The sequence below is a fragment of the Saccopteryx bilineata genome, chromosome 4 (genome assembly GCF_036850765.1).
Source record: "Saccopteryx bilineata isolate mSacBil1 chromosome 4, mSacBil1_pri_phased_curated, whole genome shotgun sequence".
NCBI lineage: Eukaryota > Metazoa > Chordata > Mammalia > Chiroptera > Emballonuridae > Saccopteryx > Saccopteryx bilineata.
This window is the reverse complement of record NC_089493.1, coordinates 88,167,451-88,190,949: the sequence shown is the minus strand read 5'-3', so window position 1 is coordinate 88,190,949 and position 23,499 is coordinate 88,167,451. Positions and strand designations below refer to the sequence as shown.

At 43.1% G+C, this 23,499-nt stretch overlaps 1 protein-coding gene across 3 annotated transcripts in view; it reads left to right on the top strand.

Annotated features, from left to right (window-relative positions):
• The window catches only part of FMN1 (formin 1), a 458,403-nt gene that overhangs the window by 36,353 nt on the left and 398,551 nt on the right, over window positions 1-23,499 (top strand). For all 3 annotated transcript variants that reach the window (XM_066277223.1, XM_066277221.1, XM_066277222.1), the window contains one exon: window positions 1,512-3,494. In XM_066277223.1, the coding sequence (XP_066133320.1) occupies window positions 1,643-3,494 (1,852 nt within the window). In that variant the 5' untranslated portion in view covers window positions 1,512-1,642. The remainder of the gene's footprint in view (window positions 1-1,511; window positions 3,495-23,499) is intronic.

Sequence of the window (23,499 nt, the reverse complement as noted above, 5' to 3'; positions counted from 1 at the left end):
CTAACCCACAACATCGGTATATAAAGGTTAATACTTGAAACAACTGAGCTACTTGGCCAGGGTCTAACCTTTATTCTTTAAGAATATTTTACTGAATATAAAATTCTGGTTCAACAGGTCTTTTCTTTGGCACTTTAAAAATGTTATCCTACTTTTTTTCCTGTGAGTGCTCTGAGCCCCCTTCCCCCCCCCCCCTGCATTTATAGGTTGACCAGATGTCTGCATTTATTTTTAACCTTCATTTTATCATTTTTCTTTATCATAGTCTTCTTTAAAAAATTTCTATTATAGACTCTTCCTCTTTTGTCTCTTCCTCCTCTTAAAATGTACTTTTATTATAGCTTTTACTCTTTCAAATCAGTTAGAAAAGATCTGAGAAAAATTATTTACTGAAGATATCAGTGGTTAGTAAATGATTATTGTGTTTCTCTTTCTAGGGGTGTTTCTTTTAAGCATGGAAATCTTGAAAATTGGGCAATGCCTTAATTAAAGAAATGAAGTGTTGTAATATAGAATTCTAAGCTCCATGCTTGTATGTAGAGATGTTAGACACAGAGATATTCCTTGGATACCTCAAATTATAGGAAGGCGCATTCACCTTTACTGCTTTTATGATGGTTCAGCCACTCCAATGGTGAAGACATTGGAAAATTTATACACCAGTGGCTTATAGACTTTTGCTTTTTCTTGACATTCTATTTGGTTTTAAATAGGCAAGAAGTATGAAATAAATTTAAGACTCCCGAATTACTTATTTAAATTATATTATAAACTTAAATTTTTTTGGCAAAATATATGTTGTTTACAGAAGAGACTCCAAATTTGTGACTGAATAGCTTTCCCCTACTCTATTTTAAATTAAATAGATAATGTTAAATCTTAGAAAGAGCTTTAAAAATCATTTTAGAGAGAGAGGGAGGGGGAGAGAGAGAGAGAGAGAGAGAGAGAGAAACATTGATTTGTTGTTCTACTTATTTATGCATTCATTGGTTGATTTTTGTATGGGCCCTGACTGGGAATCAAACCTGCAACCTTTGTGTAATAGGGTTAATGCTCCAACCAACTGAAGGTGCTATTTGGAACATAAAAAGGCTCGACTTGTTTTTGCAAAGTGATATTTCAAACACAAGTTATTAAAATGGTATGTTTTCTGAGGTTCTCAAAGTCTCCTTACCTCAGGATTTCTGGGAGCTATGTTAGTTCCGTTTTAGAGAAGAACATAAACTGAAGCCTAAAGAAGTTGAGAGACCTTCTCCAGGGTATACAGTGAATTCCCGCTTTGTCTCGAGGCTAAAATTAGTGCACTCTCCCATCTCTCAGCTCTAAAGAAGCTCTGCTGGTCAAGGGAGGGGTGGGAGTGGGGAAGAGGTAGCAGTCAGTGTCCTGGCTGATGCCTTGAGTTGGACTAAGTCAGCCAGAGAGGAAGGCTGAGCCATGGTGATGCTTTGATTTATATTGGTGTGTGATTTATCCACTCTGTTAGACAAGCTACTTTCTTCCCTGTTCCTCAGGCAGTCTCACTGCTGGAGATGACTGTCAGCTGCTTTCTCTGCGTAGCCACCATCACATGCCCCAGCACCGGAGCCCGGGAAGCCTGACCACAGACCAGCATCTCTGAGGCATGAATAATTAGGTAGGCATAATGGAAGGCACTCACTGCACCCTCCAATTGCGTAAGCCCATTACCGAACTCTGCTACATCAGCTTCTATCTTCCAATGGGAGAAGTCAGAGGATTTTCATACAAGGGCACCGTAACTCTAGACAGATCCAGTAAAGGGTTTCATAACTGCTACCAAGTCAGGGAGGGGTCAGACATCATCAGCCTTAGCCTGCAGCCGAATGAACATCCAGGAGACATATTTTTCAAGCAGACTCCCACGAAAGACATTCTAACTGAGCTGTACAAACTCACGGCAGAGAGGGAGAGACTGCTGGCCAATCTTCTAAGCTCAGACCACATCCTAGGGATCGCGATGGGGAACCAGGAGGGGAAGCTGCCAGAGCTGTCCGTGAGCCTGGCCCCCGAGGATGACTGCTTCCAGAGTGCTGGCAACTGGCAGGCGGAGCCCCTCGTGGGCTGTCTCAACAAGAGGAGTGCCCGTGGGAACAGAAAGCCTCGGAGGTCTGGTGGAAGGAGAGAGAGCATGGAGGCACTCCCACAGAAGAGGACAAGAAGAAAAGGGCATGGGGACCAGGAGTCGGCTCCTGAGGTCGGGAGGGACCACATCTGTTCCAGCAACTCCCTTCCCCTTAGTCGAGTGAGACCTAATCTTTGGCTTCTAGAGGAGAGAGGCAACTTGGTCCCAAGTAAACCACTTACCTCCTCCCTGCAGAGGAGAGAAAGCTGCCCCCCAGAGATCCCTAGGACTTTGGACCCAGACCCTGGCTTTGGGAGCTCCAGGATGACTTCTGAGGACACTGAGCTTGGAAGAGGGAGGTTGCCCTGTGACTGCAGCTCCCCAGAACCAGGGGATGGTGGAGCTGTGGGGCTACAGAGGGGACCTTCCAGGCTGGTCAGTCAACAAACAGATTTCTCTGGAAGTCGCAAGGACCCTGAGAAGCATCCTCATGCAGAGAGGGGCTGGAGGGTGAAGTCCTCTGAGTGGACTCGCAGGAAGAAACCTGTTTCCAAAGTGATGGCCAAAGTCCAGGATCTGTCTGCTCAGGTGCAGAGAGTAGTGAAAACGCACCCTGAGGGTGAAGGAAGGATGGCTGTTTGTCCAGCAGCCGAGGCTGAGTTCATATCCAGCGCCAACTTGCTCACCCTCCCGGGAGCCAAGGCCGGGGCTCGTGCTTCCAAGCAGCAGGGCGAGAAGCAGCGAGGGGATGGGTCACTGCGGCCATTGGCCAGGGAACGTCCTCCAGCCGGCACCAAGGGGGCTGTGAACAAGGTCCTCCTGAAGGTGATAGAGAGTGAGAAGTTAGCTGAAGCCACTGAGGGGAAGAGGCTGGGCTCCCCCATCAGCACAGCAGCCACCCGCACCCTCCCGGACACTAACGGCAAGAGGAGAGCTGGGCCGTCCCCGAGTGGCCGCAAAACCTCGTTTCTGGGTCCGCCCTGCAGTGGTGGCCCCGACTCCTCACAGGGCGGAGGTGATGAGAAGAGGCCATCCCCCCCAGCACTGGCAGCTCCGGGCGTGGTATTTAATAATTCATTCTCTCAGTCTGGCATACACCCACGGATGTCACCTGTTTCCTCGCCTCTATGTCCAAGGCTCCCCAGCCTGCAGCAACATCACAGGCTGCTCCGGCTGCCTGGTGACAGGGAAGCCGCTCTTGATGACTCTCCTGGTGGAAAGAGCAGTGCCCTCTCTGGGTCCACCTCCACTGACACCTTGGATCCATCATCCTCCGCAAAGGTCACGGAGACCCAGGGAGCCAGTTCGGCCTTCCTCAGAGCGGACCAACCTCGGTTGGTGCCTGGGGAACCTGTGGAGAAGAGCTTGGGGCCCCGGAAGATCACAGCCCATCCTCAGCACCAGTCACCGCCAGGTTAGTCCCTGTTTAAGATGCTTTATATCTGTATTTTTGGGCGATTCACACACTGCTTATGCTATTCAGAGACTGGTTGATTAACGATGAACCAAAAATTCCTGGGCCTGTCAGTCAGTTCTCCCTGTAGCAGGGAAACTGGGAGTGGTGTAGGGGAGTGTTGAGATTGTGAGGATGGTATTGATTTATGGAGTTCGGGCTGTAGTTGCTTCCAGAAGTGATACTTTGTGAATGTCTTTTTAATTTAATTTAATTTAACTTTTGGTGGGCATACATTACGGCTGCCTCCATGTTTGCTTAACACAGGACTCCCAAAGGAAACAGGAAGAAGCTGGCAGAGAGAAGTAGCAACTTGTTGCTGCCTTTGATGCAAACACTGGGTAATTGTCCCCTTTACCTTAATTTTGCTGTTCGTGCTGCTGGAGTCCCTTGAGTTTGCTGGGGTCCTCTAAGCAGAAGACAAAAACATACTGTGTCCTGGAATCTTTCTCTTGTTAGAAGTTTTTATTCATTATTGTTTTTAGTAATCAGCTTTATAACATCACTATTTTATGACAAAAAACAACTTGTTTGTTTTTTGCCAGAGGAGAGATGAATTCAGTCTAATTTGGAGAGACTTGGTGCAGATTTTTTTTTACTGTTTTTTGATTTCCTAAAGGAGCACCAAGTACTGTTTGCTCTGAAGTTATAACTTATTTATGAGAGACTACTGCTACTAGTGTAACATCATTTTTTATGCAAAAGGTACTAAAGAGATAATCCAGCTTGTGTGCTTAGTGTGATTTAAAACTTTACTTGAACAGAATCTGGAGGGTTCTGTAAGTAGGTTCAAACAGACCAAAAAAGACAGTATATAAGAAATGCCACTTCTGTATCCATTACACTTTCCAGGCCAGTGTGGCCAGATGCTCAGGGTTGGTATGCTATTGTGTGGGTAATAGGGTCTTTCTCAACAGTCAGTCCTACAACAGCATATGGTCAATGCTTTGTCTGGGGAATCATGTGTAATAAGATATATGGTCTCTTAAAGGTTAAAGCAAACATCATGGCAACTTTTGAGATAAAAATATTTATCTAGGAAAGAAAAAACTTCAACAGCTTTTTGTCCGTTTTGAATTCTTGACATTTTATACATTTCTCTACATCATTGGTCCAGGGGGTGGCTCTTTTTAAAAATGTGGTAAATGGTTTCATCTTGTTTCTGTAATATCTTAATCTTAGTTTGATAAGACTTACTTCTTTCATAATATAACTAATTTACATCACCAAGAAAGTCATAGAACTGTAGATTTTATACCCTATATCCTTAAACCCTAGTGACGAAAATTCTTTCCTCCTGTGGATACTTTGAAATACTTGGAAAGGACGCTCCCTACAACTATTAGTGAGAGACTTCTGGAAATCTGGGTGTGGAACGGTTACCTTCACTCTGGAGGGTCTTTTTAGACATCACACCAACTTCCAGGCTTCTGAGTGCCCTCATCCAGAAACTGTGCAGCAAATACACTGAGCTTCAGGAAACCCCCCAACCCCTTGATTTAGAGTGATCTTTTTAATTTTATTGTCCTTTTTCTATATAAAAAATGTTATAAAAACTTTGTGGTATTGCCTGACCAGGTGGTGGCACAGTGGATAGAGCGTCAGACTGGGATGCGGAGGACCCAGGTTTGAGACCCCAAGGTCGCCAGCTTGAGCACGGGTTCATCTGGTTTGAGCAAAGCTCACCAGCTTGGACCCAAGGTCACTGGCTCAAGCAAGGGGTTACTTGGTTTGCTGAAGGCCCGTGGTCAAGGCACATATGAGAAAGCAATCAATGAACAACTAAGGTGTCGCAATGCGCAATGAAAAACTAATGATTGATGCTTCTCATCTCTCTCCATTCCTGTCTGTCTGTACCTATCTATCCCTCTCTCTGACTCTCTCTCTTTGTCTCTGTAAAAAAACAACAACAAAAACTTTGTGGTATCTGGGTCAAGGCAAGCACCCAGAAGACATTCAGCTTCCAGGTGACTGACCATGAGCCCTCCCAGGGGCAAGGTCAGAGGATGACTCCTGTTTCCCTTGGCTTTCCATACAATTGCTCAGAATCATTCCCTTTACTCTGGTCCCAGGTCTTCCAGTGGGACCGTCAGTAGCCCTTTCAGGAGATAGTTATTAGACTCACAGGGATTCCGTGTCAAGAAAACCGTTGTGTTTCTAACTTTATCAAAGGCGTTGGAAAGGGAAAGGTGACCAGGAGTGTGGAGTAACCATTTTTTCTGGCATGGATAACATCCTTCTGCTACCTTCCCCCAGGACATCCAAACATTATCTCTTATCTTGGTTCTCCTTTGAAAACCAGTAAGGGAGGGAGTTCTCCAGAGTCTCTTTGATTTATATCTTGTGTTCTTGCACCCTCTCCTCCCTTCAGTTCCCCCTTTTCTGTAGTCAGGAATCCCCTTCATATTCTGGATCCTTCAGTGACTTCCTGCAGATGGTAGATCCCTACAGGGAGATGTTTCGTGCTTCCAGCTGCCTTTGACTTTCCCTGTATTTCTCCTCCCACTTCATCCAAGCAGAGGCCTTGGACAGTCCCTGCCATCCAGAGGAGGGGTCTGTAATGCATTTGCTATCACTGTGCAGTGGCCCTTTCCCTGAATCCAGCTCCCCTCTTTCTCCCAATTTGGCTATTACTAGGTGGGGTTTATGGTCTGTGAACATTTATTTCCTGTAGAAATAACATGTAGGTATTCTATTGAAGTGATGTGATTAACACTATTAAAAGCTCCCATTAACTTCCCAAGTAAGAGATTAAGTCTGGCAAAAATAATCAAATTATTTTCCAGTTGGAGTATTCGTAAGTGTTATGGACAAGTAGTAATTCCCTGAAAAGAATGAAATCTGCTTTTCCTCCTCACGGGACCAAGTTGTTAAAGCCAACACTACCATCCACACAGGAGACAGCATAAAGGTGTCACAGAGGCTACTGGTCCACGTCCTGCTGGCTTTGTAATTTTCCTAACTGTTCATTCCAAGGGGTACACACAGGAATTTCTTGTCGGGTGGTGATATGACCAAATAGAGAGTATACTTACAATGACTAGCAGCCAGATTTGTCTTCTCATTGTCCTTCCCTGTCCCCACCTTGGAGTTGGTTTTATAGTCTTTTATCTGGGGATAGAAACTGCTATAGAAGGTTTGTTCCCAAGCCTTTGTGGAATGTGGTATATTCAAACCCTGAGGGACTCTAGTTGTGCAAGCCTGCATAGCAGTGGCTTTGGGGCTAGAATTCCTTTCTTTTTTGATGGTTTCTTTTACCTTCGATCTTCAGTAGACCCTTTCCGTGCCAGGCTCACCATCCTCAGGAAAATGCCCAGTGTTTTAGTGTGTTCCTCAGCATCTTGTGATCTTTTCCTTTGATTGAAGTCAGTGAGCTGGTGAGGGAAGCATGGGCCTCAGGCGTAGTTCTGGATATGGTGAATCATTTGACCAACCCTTGTGCCCATGAAAAGATGGCGTTAATGTCCACTGATTGACAGTTGAGAGACATACTTATAATAGATTTTATTATATCTAATGCTACTGTCAAAACTTTGATTCCTCTCTGGACATATATTATGCAGAGTAGATGTAATTTCTTCCTACATTAATATTGAGGTTTGATACAATTCTAATAAAACCTTAGACATTTTAAATAAAATCTTATAACATTAATGGACATGTGCAGCCATTTAAGATTTCTATAGAAAGTATGTAGGAAGATCATGGCAGGAAGTACACAGAAAATTATCTGTAATTAATGTTAAAAAAGAAAATAATATTCAAAAATTGCATATTCCATTTTATACCCATATAAAACTAATATAAGAATTAAATTGACAGGAAATACATTGCTATATACTTTTAAGAAAATAAGGGGCTGGTAATTGAAACTATTTGTATCTTTGACCTAGCAAGCCTACTTTAAGAATTTAGCATACATAAATAGATGCTTTAATCACTGTAGAAAAGAGATAGAGGACTGGATAAAGAAGATTTGGTGCATATACACCATGGTATGCTGTTCAGCCATAAGAGATGATGACATTGGATCACTTACAGCAAAATGGTGGGATCTTGATAACATTATACGGAGTGAAATAAGTAAATCAGAAAAAACCAAGATCTGCAGGATTCCATACATTGGTGGGACATAAAAACGAGACTAAGAGACAAGGACAAGAATGTGAAATGTGGTGGTTACGGAGGGGCGGGGGGAGGGAGGGAGGGGGGGGAGGGGTACAAAGAAAACTAGATAGAAGGTGACGGAGGACAATCTCTCTTTGGGTGATGGGTATGCAACAGAGTTGAATGACAAGATAACCTGGACATGTTTTCTTTGAAAATATGTATCCTGATATATTGATGTCACCCCATTAAAATAAATAAATAAATAAATAAATAAATGCTTTAGCAAGAATATATGCATAAGGGTATTTATTGCGGCATTGTTTATAGTGCCAAAAACAGCTGGAAAAATTGGGCTGACCATCAGTAGAGAAATGACCAAATAAATGATAGTATATTTATACACTGTAATATTATGAGGCTATCCAAGATAGTGAACTAGATCTATATCTAGCAAATTGCAAAGTAATGTACAGCATGGTCTCAGTTTTTGTAAAGACAGCCTCACCCTTCTCCAAGTATTAGTATATATGTTGGATGGATTTGCATATCATGGAGGCAGGTATAGGAAAAGACTGGCCAGGCTGTTCACATTCTTTATTTCCGGCCAAGGCAGGGTGAGGATGGGGAATGAGGTGAAGGGGAAGACTCCAGAAGCACTGGGGAAGAGCACTGACTTTTAACAAATTTATATTTACATTATCTCACTGGTTGTACTGAATGGGTTACTTATGATTTCCAAAGTGGGATTTTAACTATTTTTTAAAGAAAAAAATATATACCTAGAGTGGATATGTGTATAATAGAATTCTAGCTAAAAACCACACTTTTCTGTATTTTCCCCAAGTCCTTTACTGAGGCAAAAGCTCAGCATTGGGACTACAACAGGGTTACGATGGGAAATTCCGGTTGGTTGAGAGCTGTGGAAGCTTTGCCCAAAAAGGACTAGTCAGGGGGGTCGGGTGGGGCGAGAACAGAACATGATCCAGAAACCAAGAGGAGAAGGCAGTTCAGAAAGGCTCGTGGGTTAGACAGGGTCCTAACAGTAACCAACACCCCCAAGCCTAAAGGAACACGGGGCACAGAGTCAGCCGAACCCCAGACAGGGAAGCTTAATGGAGAGGACCGAGTGGCAGGAACAGTGCAGGGAAGAAGCTGTAGGAATAAATATCGTGGCCTCACTCTTCTTTGATCTTCTGCCTGGAAACCTCCTCAGTGAACCAACCAAAAGGCAAAGTGTCAGGGAGTTGGTAGGTGTGATCTATAAGGTCAGCTTTCTGGAGCCAGGACCATATAGAGAAGGGTGGAGAGTGGATCTGGAGAGGCAAGTGGGGGAGACAAGATGATGCAGATAGATTGAGCCATGAGGACCAGGAAGTGTGGAAAGATAGAATGGTATTTTAAATGAGCAACAAGGTGAGGATGGATGTGTGTGTATGTGTGGTATATGTTTCGCTATAGAGCACTGGTTGACTTGGCAATAAATAATCATTGCACTGTTTTCGTTTCTTTGCCATGTGACCTTTCTACCTCTTGATTTAATTAAATCAAATGTCTTATTGTTCAGAGTTCAAAAGAAGAGGAAGTAAAAGAATTGGAAGATCTTGTGATACAATTTTTAGTCTGTGAATTCAAAAAAAATGTACCTGGTTTTAAATACAAACCTCTTACATTTATCAGTAATTGATAACACATGATGCTTAGTTGCTTTTTATGAAAAGCACAAAAAGAATTTAAAAATATCTTCCCCAATTAAATCAAATTAAGAAAAACTAAGTTGCATATGAAATATGAAATAGATTTTCTACCAATGACCAATTTGTATTTTGAGGTCAGTTTTTGTATAAAATAAAGTGTTTCTGTCATTCAGATTTTATTTTTCAAAAGAATATGGTCAGGACCATGATCAAGATCTGATGTTTTAAAATCCCAAACCAACTTTACATAAATAATTTTTTTCCCAGGTTTATATCCATTTGAACTATATGAATCTGTGCAATTCAATAGCATCTTCTATTGAATTATTTTCTATTTGTCTCCTTTTTATTCTTGGATTCAGAATATAAGATTTAAAGCAAGGATGGCAGTCTGTGGTTGTAGGCCAAACACATTCATCCGGAGTAATTCTGAAGAATTACAGAAATAGTTGAAGTAACACTGTGATTAAAAGAAACAGTTGGCTCTGGCCAGTAGCTCAGTGGATAGAGTGTCACCTGGCGTATGGACATCCTGGTTTTGATTCTGGGTCAGAGCATCTGCTTTTTCCCTTCCTATCCCCCTTCTCTCCCCCTTTTCCCTCCCACAGCCAGTGGCTCAGTTGGTTCAAGGGTTGTCCCTGGCACTGAGGATAGTTCCATTGGAGTGTGATAGTCTCAGGCACTAAAAATAGCTCGGACCTTGAACATCAACCCCAGATGGGGTTGCTGGTTGGATCCCGATTGGGGTACATGCAGGAGTCTGCCTCTCTGTATCCCCTCTCTCACCTAAAAAAGAATAAAAAAAGAGAGAAAGAAAGAATAAAAAAGAAAGAAAGAAAGAAAAGTAATAGCCACTGAAAAATCCAAAAGAGAAGACCATTTTAAAAATAAATAAAGATTAAATTTTGAAGAACTATTTATAGCATATGTACTGGGTAGGGCAAAAGTAGGTTTATAGTTGTGAATACATGAAACACAGTTTATTCTTGTATTGTTATTTTTAACCATTATATATATTATTTTCCACATGAACAACTATAAACCTACTTTTACCCTACTTTGTCTTTTCACGTGATCCAACTATTTCGCCTCATAGCATTATTGGTTGGGGCATAAAAAAAGACAGACTTTGAAGGTTATGATTGGATTACAAGCATTTTATCAAATTCATAAAGTAAATACTGAATATTGAAGGTGTATGTCTTGTTTTATTCTTCCTGGGCTCTTCTGGGAGGTCTACTTTTTGAAAGCAGTAGTTACTAACTCTGGGCCTACTTTCTTCCTCTCGATAGTTTTATCACATAAATGACCCTTACTGACTAATTACTTCACTTTCTGGTCACTTACAAGAGTCATAACTCCATTCAGATAGCTCTCAAATGGGAATCACCCCATGCTATTTAACTCATTGTTGTGGTCCCTGAGTTGTGAGATTAGGCCATACCATTCCCCCAGAGTCCCTTTGTGTGCCCTGGTAGCTCAGCTGCCTGCCATGTCATGTTCCAGAGTTTCTTCACTCTCACAGAAGTCCTGGCAGATTTTCCACAGTCATGGATTGCTCCTGTACCTGGAACCTAAGGCCTTCTCTGTGGCCTGGGGCCTTATAGGACAGAACTTGAAAGTAAATCAGATTGGGATTAAGATGTGCATAGGAGGTAGAGGAATTGAATACTAGAGAGGAACACTGGACTGTGGGAAGGGAAGTGTTGTGAGAGAACAAGCTTGGACCCAAGTCTGTGTACAGATAATTTTCTCAAACTCCTGGGAGGGCCCTGGTCTAGGAGAAGGGGTCTTGGCATGAACGGAGGAAATAACTTTGTCACCAGAAGCCCAATAGTTCTGCAAATGGAAGAGCTATTTTAGAGAAGCAGAACCTTCCTTTCGGACCAGAGGGAGAGCGGAGCCCCAGCTGTGCTGGTCTGGAAGAGGTTATTAGCCACCCAGGGGCAGCAGAGTGACAGAGTAACAGAGCCCAGGAGGAAACAAGGGCAGCAGGCCCACAACCGTGGAAACCTGGTGGGACCCTGAAGGGCGTAACTGAGGAGGAGGAGCCTGAGAGAAAAGGCCTAACTTCCTGCCTCACAAGGATTGAGTGCTTCAGACACTGAGATGCAGGTTTTTGTGCTTCGTGTGGCACAGTTTCATTCACAATAAGGCAGTAAATTGGATCATCGAGGTTTCACTAATCTTTCCTAAAATGTATGATATAGGTTTCTTCATTTGTTTTAATTTAAGAGTAAGTTAAAATTTTGACTAAGTTTTGTGTTTGGGAGGAGAGCACCAAAATAATCCTGTGACTGATTAAAGTCGTTGGTTTCTAGGTCAACCCAGAGGAATTGCAGAGTGTAAATAACATATGTGGCTTGAGCCTAAACATCGTCTCCCTAGGGTTCAGACATGGGTCTCGGCACGTCTGGATAATCAGATGGTTAGACCTGTCAAGAGCTTTTTGCTTGAGTGCTCAGAGGATTGTCACAGGGCAGAACTCATCCTAAGGAAGGCAGGATTTGAGACCCGTGGGAGGGGACCAGCCTGGGGGGACAGCACTGAAAATAGCCTTGACACACATCCTCCAGGTTTTCTGCTGTCCCGGCTCTCGTGGCTCAAGCCTGGGTGGTAGGGAGAGAAGCCTTCAATGAAAAAAGCAACGTGAAAAGTTAAAGAGTAATTTTACTAAAATTTCCTGAAGAGATTGAAGAGAGGGTCTACATAACAGTATAAGAAACTGTGGATGATGAGTCCCTACTCGAGGTGCTGTTGAAGCAGTGTGACTGGGAATCTGGTGGAATGAACCAGCCTTTACCCCCAAGTAAGCAGAAGTGGACAAGTGGAGAGGTGGGTGACAGTGCCTTTGAAACCATCTGGCACCTTAGCTGCACAGTCCTGGTGACAATGATAACAGCATCAGGAAGCATGTTAAACAGTCCAAAGAGGAGAGAGCAGCTGTGGTGATGGGGAGGTTTTCATCGTTGAGCATTCTGTTCCTAGAAGGACTGGGGAAAACTGTGTAGGGGAGGGGAGCACCAACATTGGCAGAGCCACAGAAATTGCAATTTTGCACCATGTTGCTTGCTACTCTCCTGACTGCATTTGCTGGAAAAAAAATAATATCAAATTCATAGGGTTCTTTTGAGAAGCATGTAACCTAATGTTAATGAAAATACTTCAAAAAACATTAGAAGATATTAGCTTTATTATAATTAAAGACCATTGTTAACTCAGAGGGCCAGAAAGGATTTTAATAATTTACTATTTTTGATGTTTTTCATAATGCTACAAATAATAGCTCATAACAGGTCATTCTATGTAGATTTCTTGATTTGCTTTCAGTTAAAGCAGTTGTATTTACTTCTGTTTTTAAGTCCCTTATATAGCACATTTGGTCTCTTATAGTTTTCTTAGGTTAATTTTGATTGTCCACCTAATTTGTAAAAAACCTTGCTAGGAGCGATCGTATATGATACCTCTGATGCACTCTTCACAGGGTCTACTTTAAAACTGGCTCACTCAATAGATTCTGAATTTAAGTGGGAGAGTTTTATCTTATAAAGTAAAAAGAAAGTATAATTGCATTTATAATACTAATGTCATTCCATTATGAAATCATAAGTTAAAGGACGATATACCGTGAGATAAACCAAAGTCCCCCCTCTTCCTACCAGTTATCTCTGAGCCACATGAAGTCACATCTACCTCCTACAACACTTTTTCTTTTTTTGTTGTTTTTTGGCTGCTCTGTTGAATTACTGAGGTGGCATTGGTTCACTAAATTATACCAGTTTCAGGAGCACAATTCCACAGCCAGTCTCTGCACACTGTATTATGTGTTCACCCCTCCCCCAACAAGTCTCCATCAGTTGCACTCTTTCAGTTTCTTCATCTAATAGTAATTTTGTCCCTTCCTGATATCTACATCATATTTTTTGGTGAAGACAATAGCTTTTGGACCTCCATTATTTGCATCTTATTATGAATATATATATTTTATAATATCTCTCATTGTTTTGTGTTTCTGTCTTCAATTTCCATCAAGGTTTTGAATGTAGGACTCTATCTTAGAATGGATGGTTTGCAGTTCCTTGAATAGCATGTCACAAGGTAGTCAATATGTATTGATTTAATTAAAGATTTTGGTTGTTGACTTTAAAAATTGCCCTCCAATTTATAAGTGACAAGGCAGTGACTGTGAGTGACAGATTGCCCTAGGAGGAAACAGAATGGTTGGGAATTCCTTCAGCTGGCTTGTGGTGCAGCAGCGAGAAGTGGCTTTGCCCCTACCATGCTCTTGCTGTCTCATCTTCATTTGGCACCTGTTTCTGCTGGTGGTCGAATATATCTAAGTTAAAACTGATGTTTTCTTATTCTTGTTTTTCAAAAAGCCCCACTCAAAGTTAGCAACAGTGTCATGTTCATCATTATCTACCAAGAGTCAGGGTCAGTAGCTGACAATGACACGTATTCAATGAATGCTTCATTAACGAATGTGTAAGTGGGTGGATGAATGATAAGAACACTTGGCCCTGGCCGGTTGGCTCAGCGGTAGAGCATCGGCCTGGTGTGCGGGAGACCCGGGTTCGATTCCTGGCCAGGGCACATAGGAGAAGCGCCCATTTGCTTCTCCACCCCCCTCCCTCCTTCCTCTCTGTCTCTCTCTTCCCCTCCCGCAGCCGGGGCTCCATTGGAGCAAAGATGGCCCGGGCGCTGGGGATGGCTCCTTGGCCTCTGCCTCAGGTGCTAGAGTGGCTCTGGTTGCGGCAGAGCGACGCCCTGGAGGGGCAGAGCATCGCCCCCTGGTGGGCGTGCCGGGTGGATCCCGGTCGGGCGCATGCGGGAGTCTGTCTGACTGTCTCTCCCCATTTCCAGCTTCAGAAAAATACAAAAAAAAAAAAAAAAAAAAAAAAGAACACTTGATCTGCAGGCAGACTGGTAACAGGGACAAATTTTCCCCACTTATCCTATGTTAAACAGAATGAAATTAGATTAATTGGATTCATACCATATTATGTGAGTACTATCATATTATTTTGGCAGATAATGCCTTATTTTTAAACCAACCTTAAAAGTATTTATCTCTGCATAGGTTTAGGAATCTGAACACACTCAGAGGATAGGATTAAATGAAATAGAACATGGGTTCTCAAAGCCAAATTTTTTTTGTGTGTGTGAACAAAGAAACTGTTCCTTTAATTGGAATAATTTTACAACATAATCAATTTTACTAGAAGAAACCAGTTTTAATCTTAAAGGAAGACTTAGTTATTATTGTTAAAAGCAGTCACTGAGGTGTAGTCAAGTGATCAAACTTGAAATGGAAACCAGAGGCAGCTTACCATTTCATGTATTTTGCTGGTCACAGATTAGCCGTGTTGTATTATGCATGGTCAAAGGCCAGCACATTTGCACCAAGGTACACTTTATGACCAGCACATTGGTGAACTAGAACACCGGACAGATACTTGTAACTCTTCTAGGCTGATTCAAGGTGTCCTGAAAGGCCCACCTGTGGATGCCTGATGCCCACCATTGAAGTTTGCCTTCCGTGTGAAAGCACTGTTGTGAGAATATTTGTGTATAATGCAAATATAAGTTGAGGCCATGAGATTGATTCCCCAAGCTATGCACAAAACTCATTGTATTAATTTGCCTGTAAAACTCCTGTTATTACCTAGCAAAACAGGATCCTTTCAGAATGGGTAAAGATCCCATTCTGCAAATTATAAATGCAATTATAATTTCTTTTTACTTTACAAGATAAAACTCTCCCACTTAAATTAAATGGACAGCATTTCTTCCAAGAGTGAAATCAGAAATCAAGGCCAGGAAAAGAATAGATAAGGCCATGAGAATTTGAGACCCCAAACGAATGGAGTGAGACACTAGGGACCTCAATTCCATCCGCAATTCCTTTGCCATTGCCATATAACATAACTGGATCATGGAAGGGATGCACCATGAGATGCACAGGCTCTGCTCTCAGTCAAGGAGAGCACATTATTCTGGCATGACCTCCAGGGGCCAGGACTCTAGGGGACTATCTTAGGATTCCTATTACCACAGTGTCCTTCCATTATTTAGGGCTTTCTACCCCCTTTCTGGTCTTATCTTCTGCTTCCACTATCAGAATCCTGTTTCCACACCCTTCCCTAATGTGACCTAATGTGTATATACAATAGACTGTTCTCCATTTCTGGATCATTAATCATAGTATGATGGTTGAGAGTGTGTGTTTGAAAGTTGAACACATCAGTGTCAAATCCCAGCTCTGCTTCCTATCAGAAGACTGGCATCTGCCTCAGTCTGTAAATGGGAGTAATAATAGTGTTCATATAGTAGAAAATATTTTGAATACTTACAAATTATTATAAGGATTCAGTGATATATTTAAAAGGCGTGGTATGGTGTCTGTCACATAATTGTGCAAAATGTCAGATATTAGCATTTTATAACTCAGTGAATTTATTCATACATTATGGGATACCTTGATAAATTCTTATGCATCCTTCAAAATTCATCCTAACCTTTGTTATGCAAATTGTCAATATTTGCATAATGTTGGGAAGAATGTAGGGAATTCTTCATTTTTCAACTTTTCTATAAGTCTAAGTTCTTTCAAGACAAAAAGTTTAAAATGTACTAAATGTTATCTTAATTATAAAGCCTTCTGATTCTCTTCATTGTAGAATGAGGAATTTAATTCACTTTCATAGAACTTTACACATTATCACATTACACCATAATTATTTGTTTACCTGTCTAAATATAAACTCTATGGAAGCAGAGACTAAGCTTTATTTATCCTTGTGTCTCTAATATATAGCATCACATTTGATATAGCTTAGAGCATATATTACATAAATGTTGGCCCAATGGCTAATTGTTGAATAGATTTTTGTTTATTGTGCATAGTGATTTGCCATGGCAAAATGAAATGTGATTATAGGAAATTTTAACTAGTGGCACGGTTAGCTTGCTGTAGAACAGTGGTTATCAATAAAGCGTGTTTCCCTAGAGACAAGCAGTGTTATTAGCCACTATTGGAAACTTATTCAAATGCTGTTTCTTGGGCCTCCTTCTCCAGACCTACTGAATCAGAATTTCTGGAGTTAGGGCTAAGCTAAACAATGTGGGTCTTTAACCACCTTGTTTAAAAATAAAAAATAAATTATTGTAGTAATGTATAGCTATGTTAAAAAAATCCACAATCTTGAAAATGCAAATATTTTATTAAAGGAAAATGGTATGTTATCCTTAAAAAACAATTTATTCCCACTTAGACCTATACGCTTATAACATGAAAAGTTTATTATTTCTTTTGTTATCCTACTGACATTTTATATTGCCTTAATACAGGAAGACAGATGCATTCTTGAGGTTAGAATGCTGTTTTCTTGTCTGAGATTTGTTGCTGTGATCACAACTTTTTACCATTATCATATTAACATTCTGGCCTCAATACAGTTGTCTTTAAATAACTATCGATGCCTTCCAAGGGCCAGCTGTTCCAAATTGTATTGAGCATCCATTAGGCTTTCACTGTGTAGCTTTCATACAGCCAGTTTTATGTTATCAGCAAACATTGGTGGCGTTACAGGATTTTACCTAGGAAGTAATGAAGAGTCTATAATCACACACCTGCAGCTTTATTTTAACGAGCAGTGCTGTTATTTTGCTGCCACCTTTCTAATGCCTTTAAGAGCAAACACCCTGAAAAATCATATGATAATGTAAGACTATTCTAACAAAGAGCCTGAGTCAGGAAAGCATTTGCTTCTTAGGTGCAGAATCTGTTAAATCTTAGTCTCTGTGTTTTTGGAGAAAAATCACTTTCTTATGTCCTTTGGGCAATATTTTTCTTTCAGAGATCTGGGGGCTGTTCTTCCAAAACTCCTCTGCCTTTCTATGGCTTTTTCCTTTTCATGCTAAGAAGACCAAAATTCACACAATGGTTCAATTGAGCTGGGCTGGGGATGAAGCCCGACATCCCCCCTAACCACCCATCACCCTTAACCACCCATCCCTCTTAACCACCCATCCTCCTTAACCACCCATCCCCCTTAACCACTCATTCCTCCTAACCACCCATCCACCTTAACCACCCATGCCCCCTAACCACCCATCCTCCCTAACCACGCATCCCCCCTAGCCACCCATCCTCCTTAACCACTCATTCCTCCTAACCACCCATTCCCCTTAACCACCCATCCCCCCTAGCCACCCATCCCCCTTAACCACTCATCCCCCCTAACCACCCATCCCCCCTAGCCACCCATCCCCCTTAACCACCCATCCCCCCTAGCCACCCATCCCCCTTAACCACCCATTCCCCCTTAACCACCCATCCCCCCCTAGCCACCTATCCCCCTTAACCACCCATTCCCCCTTAACCACCCATCCCCCTAGCCACCCATCCCCCTTAACCACTCATCCCCCTAGCCACCCATCCCCCTTAGCCACCCATTCCCCCTAGCCACCCATCCCCCTTAACCACCCATCCCCCCTAGCCACCCATCCCCCTTAACCACCCATCCCCCCTAGCCACCCATCCCCCCTAGCCACCCATCCCCCTAGCCACCCATCCACAGCCTTGAAATCAAGAAACCCAAGTTGAAATTCTGCCTCTGTGAATTACTATCTATGTGTCTGTGAATAAGATACAACTTTCCCAACTCTCATACTAAACAACAGTTTCAGAATATCACTCTTTCAGAGTTGCTGTGAGAATGAAATGAGACAGCATACATGAAATTGCATTACAAATGTGAGGACTTGTTTTTATGATTACAAATGGCAGCCTCAAAGAGAGCTGTCACCTTTCAGTTATCCTTAGTGAGCCCAACAGTCTGCCAAAGAAGCCCATGGATGTTCTCAATGGAGGTTCCTAGCAGACTAAACCTGGGAAGCTGCATTTACCCTGTAATCCCCCAGGGACTCTATTTACTGTCATCTCTTCCAGGTGGTGAATCACTAAAGGGGAATAACTATCAGCTTTGTATTCCAAGGCAAATAGCTTTGGCAATAGTGGGAACATGATAAATTTCAAATGGGTAAGAATCAAACAGGTTTACAACAGTCTTGGTGTTGCTAATAATAAGGAATAGATTCTAAAACTCTGTGGACTCAAAACTAGATGACTTTGACTGGATCCACAGTTGAGGAGGAAAATAGAGTCAAGGCTCACTCTAGGGCTCCTGCCTCAGGTGACTAAGGAAACAACTCTAGATGAAAACACAGGGTCTGCAGCCAGGCGAACCGTCACCCTTAGTGGTCGGTTACCAGATATGTGCCAAAATGTAGAAAGGGGCCTTTTTTATGTCACAAGACTCCGCACTGCTCCTTGTACTATTCATATCTTTTCTTTTCAACATCTTATGGGTGTTCTTGGTCAAGTTTGGGAAAAAACTGAGATGGAGAAAGAGATGTTAGATGACAGAATCAGAACTTGTGAAATCCTTCCGAAGGGAAATGGAACAAGATTGAAGTCAGGAGGATACTGGAAACAGCCTGCACTTGGATGAAAATATCCACTTACAGGTAAAGGACATAGGAGACTTTCGTTTCAGTTTTAGTTGACAACATATCGATTTTGAGCCAGTTTGGTGATATGACTGTTTAAAACAAAAGCCAGACTACATTAGTAATGGATCAAGGCTGAAAACATACTTACTGTACTATATATACTCTGACAAATGTGGAATTTGGGGTGTAATTATGGGTACATATTGGAAGGGGGCTATTGACAAATTGGATTGCATGCAGAAGACCAGGATGAAGACATATCTGGAAATTATTTCATAAGAAAAGGAGTCCAAAAGAGTAGTGAACCAGAGCTCTCTTGAGCAAGCCTGCACCTTTCCCAACCCCGTCTTTCCCCAGCAGAGCTCTCTCTGAAGCACACCCACCCAATCCTCTCTTTACCCTAGGTGCATGTATCTTTTTTTTTTGCATTTTTCTGAAGCTGGAAACAGGGAGAGACAGTCAGACAGACTCCCGCATGTACCCGACCGGGATCCACCCGGCACACCCACCTTGGGGCGACGCTCTGCCCACCAGGGGGCAATGCTCTGCCCATCCTGGGCGTCACTATGTTGTGACCAGAGCCACTCTAGCGCCTGGGGCAGAGGCCACAGAGCCATCCCCAGCGCCCGGGCCATCTTTGCTCCAATGGAGCCTTGGCTGCGGGAGGGGAAGAGAGAGACAGAGAGGAAGGCGCAGTGGAGGGGTGGAGAAGCAAATGGGCACTTCTCCTGTGTGCCCTGGCCGGGAATCGAACCCGGGTCCTCCGCATGCTAGGCTGACGCTCTACCACTGAGCCAACCGGCCAGGGCCCTAGGTGCATGTATCTTTTGCTTTCTTTCTCCTAAGTTCCAAAGGCCCTTCTTTTGCCTTTGTAACTTGTTTCCTGAGTCCATACATCCTAGCTGGCTCACTTCTTCTACCTTGTAATGCCAGTGGCCAAGGACCTGTAGGTCCACATTGGTTTTGGGCAGATGGGAGAGGAACTGCAAAGTTGCAAAGCATCAAGCCATTCCCATTTATTGGAGGCTCAAAGAGACAGGCAAGTGAATAAGCAATGGAAAGCCGCCTTTCACAGTGGAGGGCAAGAGAGCAGGAGAACCGCCCCTCATGGTGGCTGGTAGTGGCTGAGGGAGTCAGGGAACTGTACCTCGTTGTGGCAGGAGAGTGATCTGGGAGAATCGCCCACAGTGAAACCACCCAGAGCTTTTTATAGGCATGCACGTTGCTTTTTGCCACATGCTCACACACTAATCATGCAAAGTGCTTGCAGCCGGGATACCAGTGAGCAAGCCTAACACAGCTGTTTCCCCGCATACCTCTTTGACTTTCTAAATAACCTTTGCTTGTATCTGGGCAGGAGGAGGGGGGTAGAAAGGATAGTGAGCCAATAAAATTGGACAGTGGTTTCATGACAAAGGCTGTGTAGTGAAGACTGTGTGTCTCATCGCCCAGATTCCCCTATTAAGATTGAGGACCTCCTTCCCTCAGCTGTGGAAAGTGTTGCTGGCTGATGGCTTGCAGCTGAGTCATCTCCCTCCTCCTCCCCCTCCCCTTCCCCCACTCCCACCCCCAACCCCAACTGCCCTCTGCCCAGGGTAGCTACGACTCCAGAGATTCCACTTGCTTCTCAAGGGCAGCCCTACCCAATGACCGGTCTATGTGTGAGAGTACAAAAGCTCAGCCCTCTTGCCTTGTGCAGGACAACCAGAGGGCCACCCCAGCTTCAGAGCTTCCTGTATGATCACTGAGACCTCTGTTGTGGCCGTCTCTTCCGCCCAGTTTGCCTCCCTCTCTCTCTCTCTCTCCACTAAACCTCTGCATGGAAATCTCTTCTCAGTCTATTTCCCAGGGAATCCTGGGAATATCAGCAACAGCTGGTATTATAAAGGCTCAACAAGGATAAATTATTCACTAAGTGATTCTGGAACAATTGATTATCCATGTAGAAAGAAAAATATAAGGTCTACCGGAAAGTTCTGTCTGTTTCTATCACAACAAGTTTCGACACGTAAGCACATGTTTATTTGGTGCATGTGTGCCTCTCTATTTATATCACTTAATGTATATATACTGACGTAGCAAATTAACTAAAACAAAGTTGATTCACGTTAGTCTTATGTGTGCAGCGATAGTGTACCCATGGCTACGGATAAAGTTCATTTACGCCACTGTAATTTTTACGAATTTCAACAAGGAAAAATGCTACAGAAGCATGTCTGTCGCATCCACCATATTCCCCAGACTTAGCACCCTCCAACTATCACTTGTTTTTGTCCTTACAAAATTTTTTGAAGGGCAAAAAATTCAAAAATGAAGAAGATATCAAACAAGCACTGGTTCAATTTTTCGCATCAAAAGATAAAACATTTTTCAAAAATGGGATATACAAATTGCCCTCATGCTGGCAAGAAATCATTAATAATAATGGGAATTATATTATTTAATAAAGTTTATTGATGGTAAGAAAAATTTGTATTTTGTTTTATCCCAAAAACGGACAGAACTTTATGGTAGACCTTATATAAAGTTGGAGCTAACCCATGCCATTGGAGCTAACTCATGACATGCACAAAATCTGTTTGAGGTAAATTTAGAACCGAAATGTGAAAAGTAAAACTTTATGGTTTTTAGTAGGTATAATGCCAGTGGCCGAAGCAGGCAGGTTCCCATTGAATTCGGGCAGATGGAAGAGGGACTGCAGAGCCAGAAAGCATGGGGCCATCCCCATTTATTGCAGTCTCATAAAGAAAGGCGAGTGAATAAACAACAAAAAAGGGAAAGAGCTAATAAACAAAGGAAAGTCTGCTGTTTACAGTAAGAGCAAGGGAGCAAGGAAAACCACGGTGGCAGCAACCTCGCGGTGGCGAAAGAGCGATCTGAGAGAATCGCTGCCCAGGGAAAGCACCTGCAGCCTTAGATAGATCACACCCGGCACTGCTACACAAGCACCTGCGGCCTTAGATAGATCACACCCGGCACTGCTACACAAGCACCTGCGGCCTTAGATAGATCACACCCGGCACTGCTACACAAGCACCTGCGGCCTTAGATAGATCACACCCGGAGCTGCTACACAAGCACCTGCGGCCTTAGATAGATCACACCCGGAGCTGCTACACAAGCACCTGCGGCCTTAGATAGATCACACCCGGAGCTGCTACACAAGCACCTGCGGCCTTAGATGGATCACACCCGGCACTGCTACACAAGCACCTGCGGCCTTAGATAGATCACACCCGGCACTGCTACACAAGCACCTGCGGCCTTAGATAGATCACACCCGGCACTGCTACACAAGCACCTGCGGCCTTAGATAGATCACACCCGGCACTGCTACACAAGCACCTGCGGCCTTAGATAGATCACACCCGGCACTGCTACACAAGCACCTGCAGCCTTAGATAGATCACATACTGCACTGCTACACAAGCACCTGTGGCCGTAGATAGATCACACCCGGCACTGCTACACAAGCACCTGCGGCCTTAGATAGATCACACCCGGCACTGCTACACAAGCACCTGCGGCCGTAGATAGATCACACCCGGCACTGCTACACAAGCACCTGCGGCCTTAGATAGATCACACCCGGCACTGCTACACAAGCACCTGCGGCCTTAGATAGATCACACCCGGCACTGCTACACAAGCACCTGCAGCCTTAGATAGATCACACACATGGCACTGCTACACACTAACACACCAGTCAGGCAAAGAGCTTGCAGCCAGTAAACCCACGAGCAAGCCTAACACAGCCTTTTCCCCCACAGTAGTAAATATGGAAGTCTTAGGAGAGGGTGTCTTAAAAGCACAAACCATAGAGAAAATTATTGTAGAGCATCAGCCTAGCGTGCAGAGGACTCGGGTTCGATTCCTGGCCAGGGCACACAGGAGAAGCGCCCATTTGCTTCTCCACCCCTCCGCCGGGCTTTCCTCTCTGTCTCTCTCCTCCCCTCCCACAGCCAAGGCTCCATTGGAGCAAAGATGGCCTGGGCGCTGGGGATGGCTCTGTGGCCTCTGCCTCAGGCACTAGGTGGGCGTGCTGGGTGGATCCCGGTCGGGCGCATGCGAGAGTCTGTCTGACTGTCTCTCCCTGTTTCCAGCTTCAGAAAAATGGGAAAAAAAAAAGAAAGAAAATTATTGGTGAACTTGTCTATATTAAAATAATATAAAATTAAAATTAAATGAAATTAAAATCATTTAACTGTAACAAATTGTATCATTTTAAAGAAGGAATAAGAAAACCTGGAGGAAGATGTTTGCAGTATTTATGACAAAAGAATTAGCATCCGAAATATATAAAGAATTTATACGAATTAATTAATTAAAGGCAACTACCCATAAGGACAAAATGGGGATAGATGATAAATAGTCAATTTACGTAAGAGAAAGTCTGATGAATATGTGGCAATATGCTTAGTCTCACAAGCAGTTAGGGAAATAACAATTGAAATAAGATCCTATTTCATACATATCATATTGGAAAAAATAATTTAAAATTTACTTTAAATACCTTTTCTTCTTTTTCTTTCTTTGCTTTTGTACCTTTGCACATGCTGTTTCCATGTTAAAGTACTCATCAGTGAAGATCCTAGCACAAATGTCATCTTTTCCATTAATCTTCCTGGTTAGAGTTAAGCATTTCC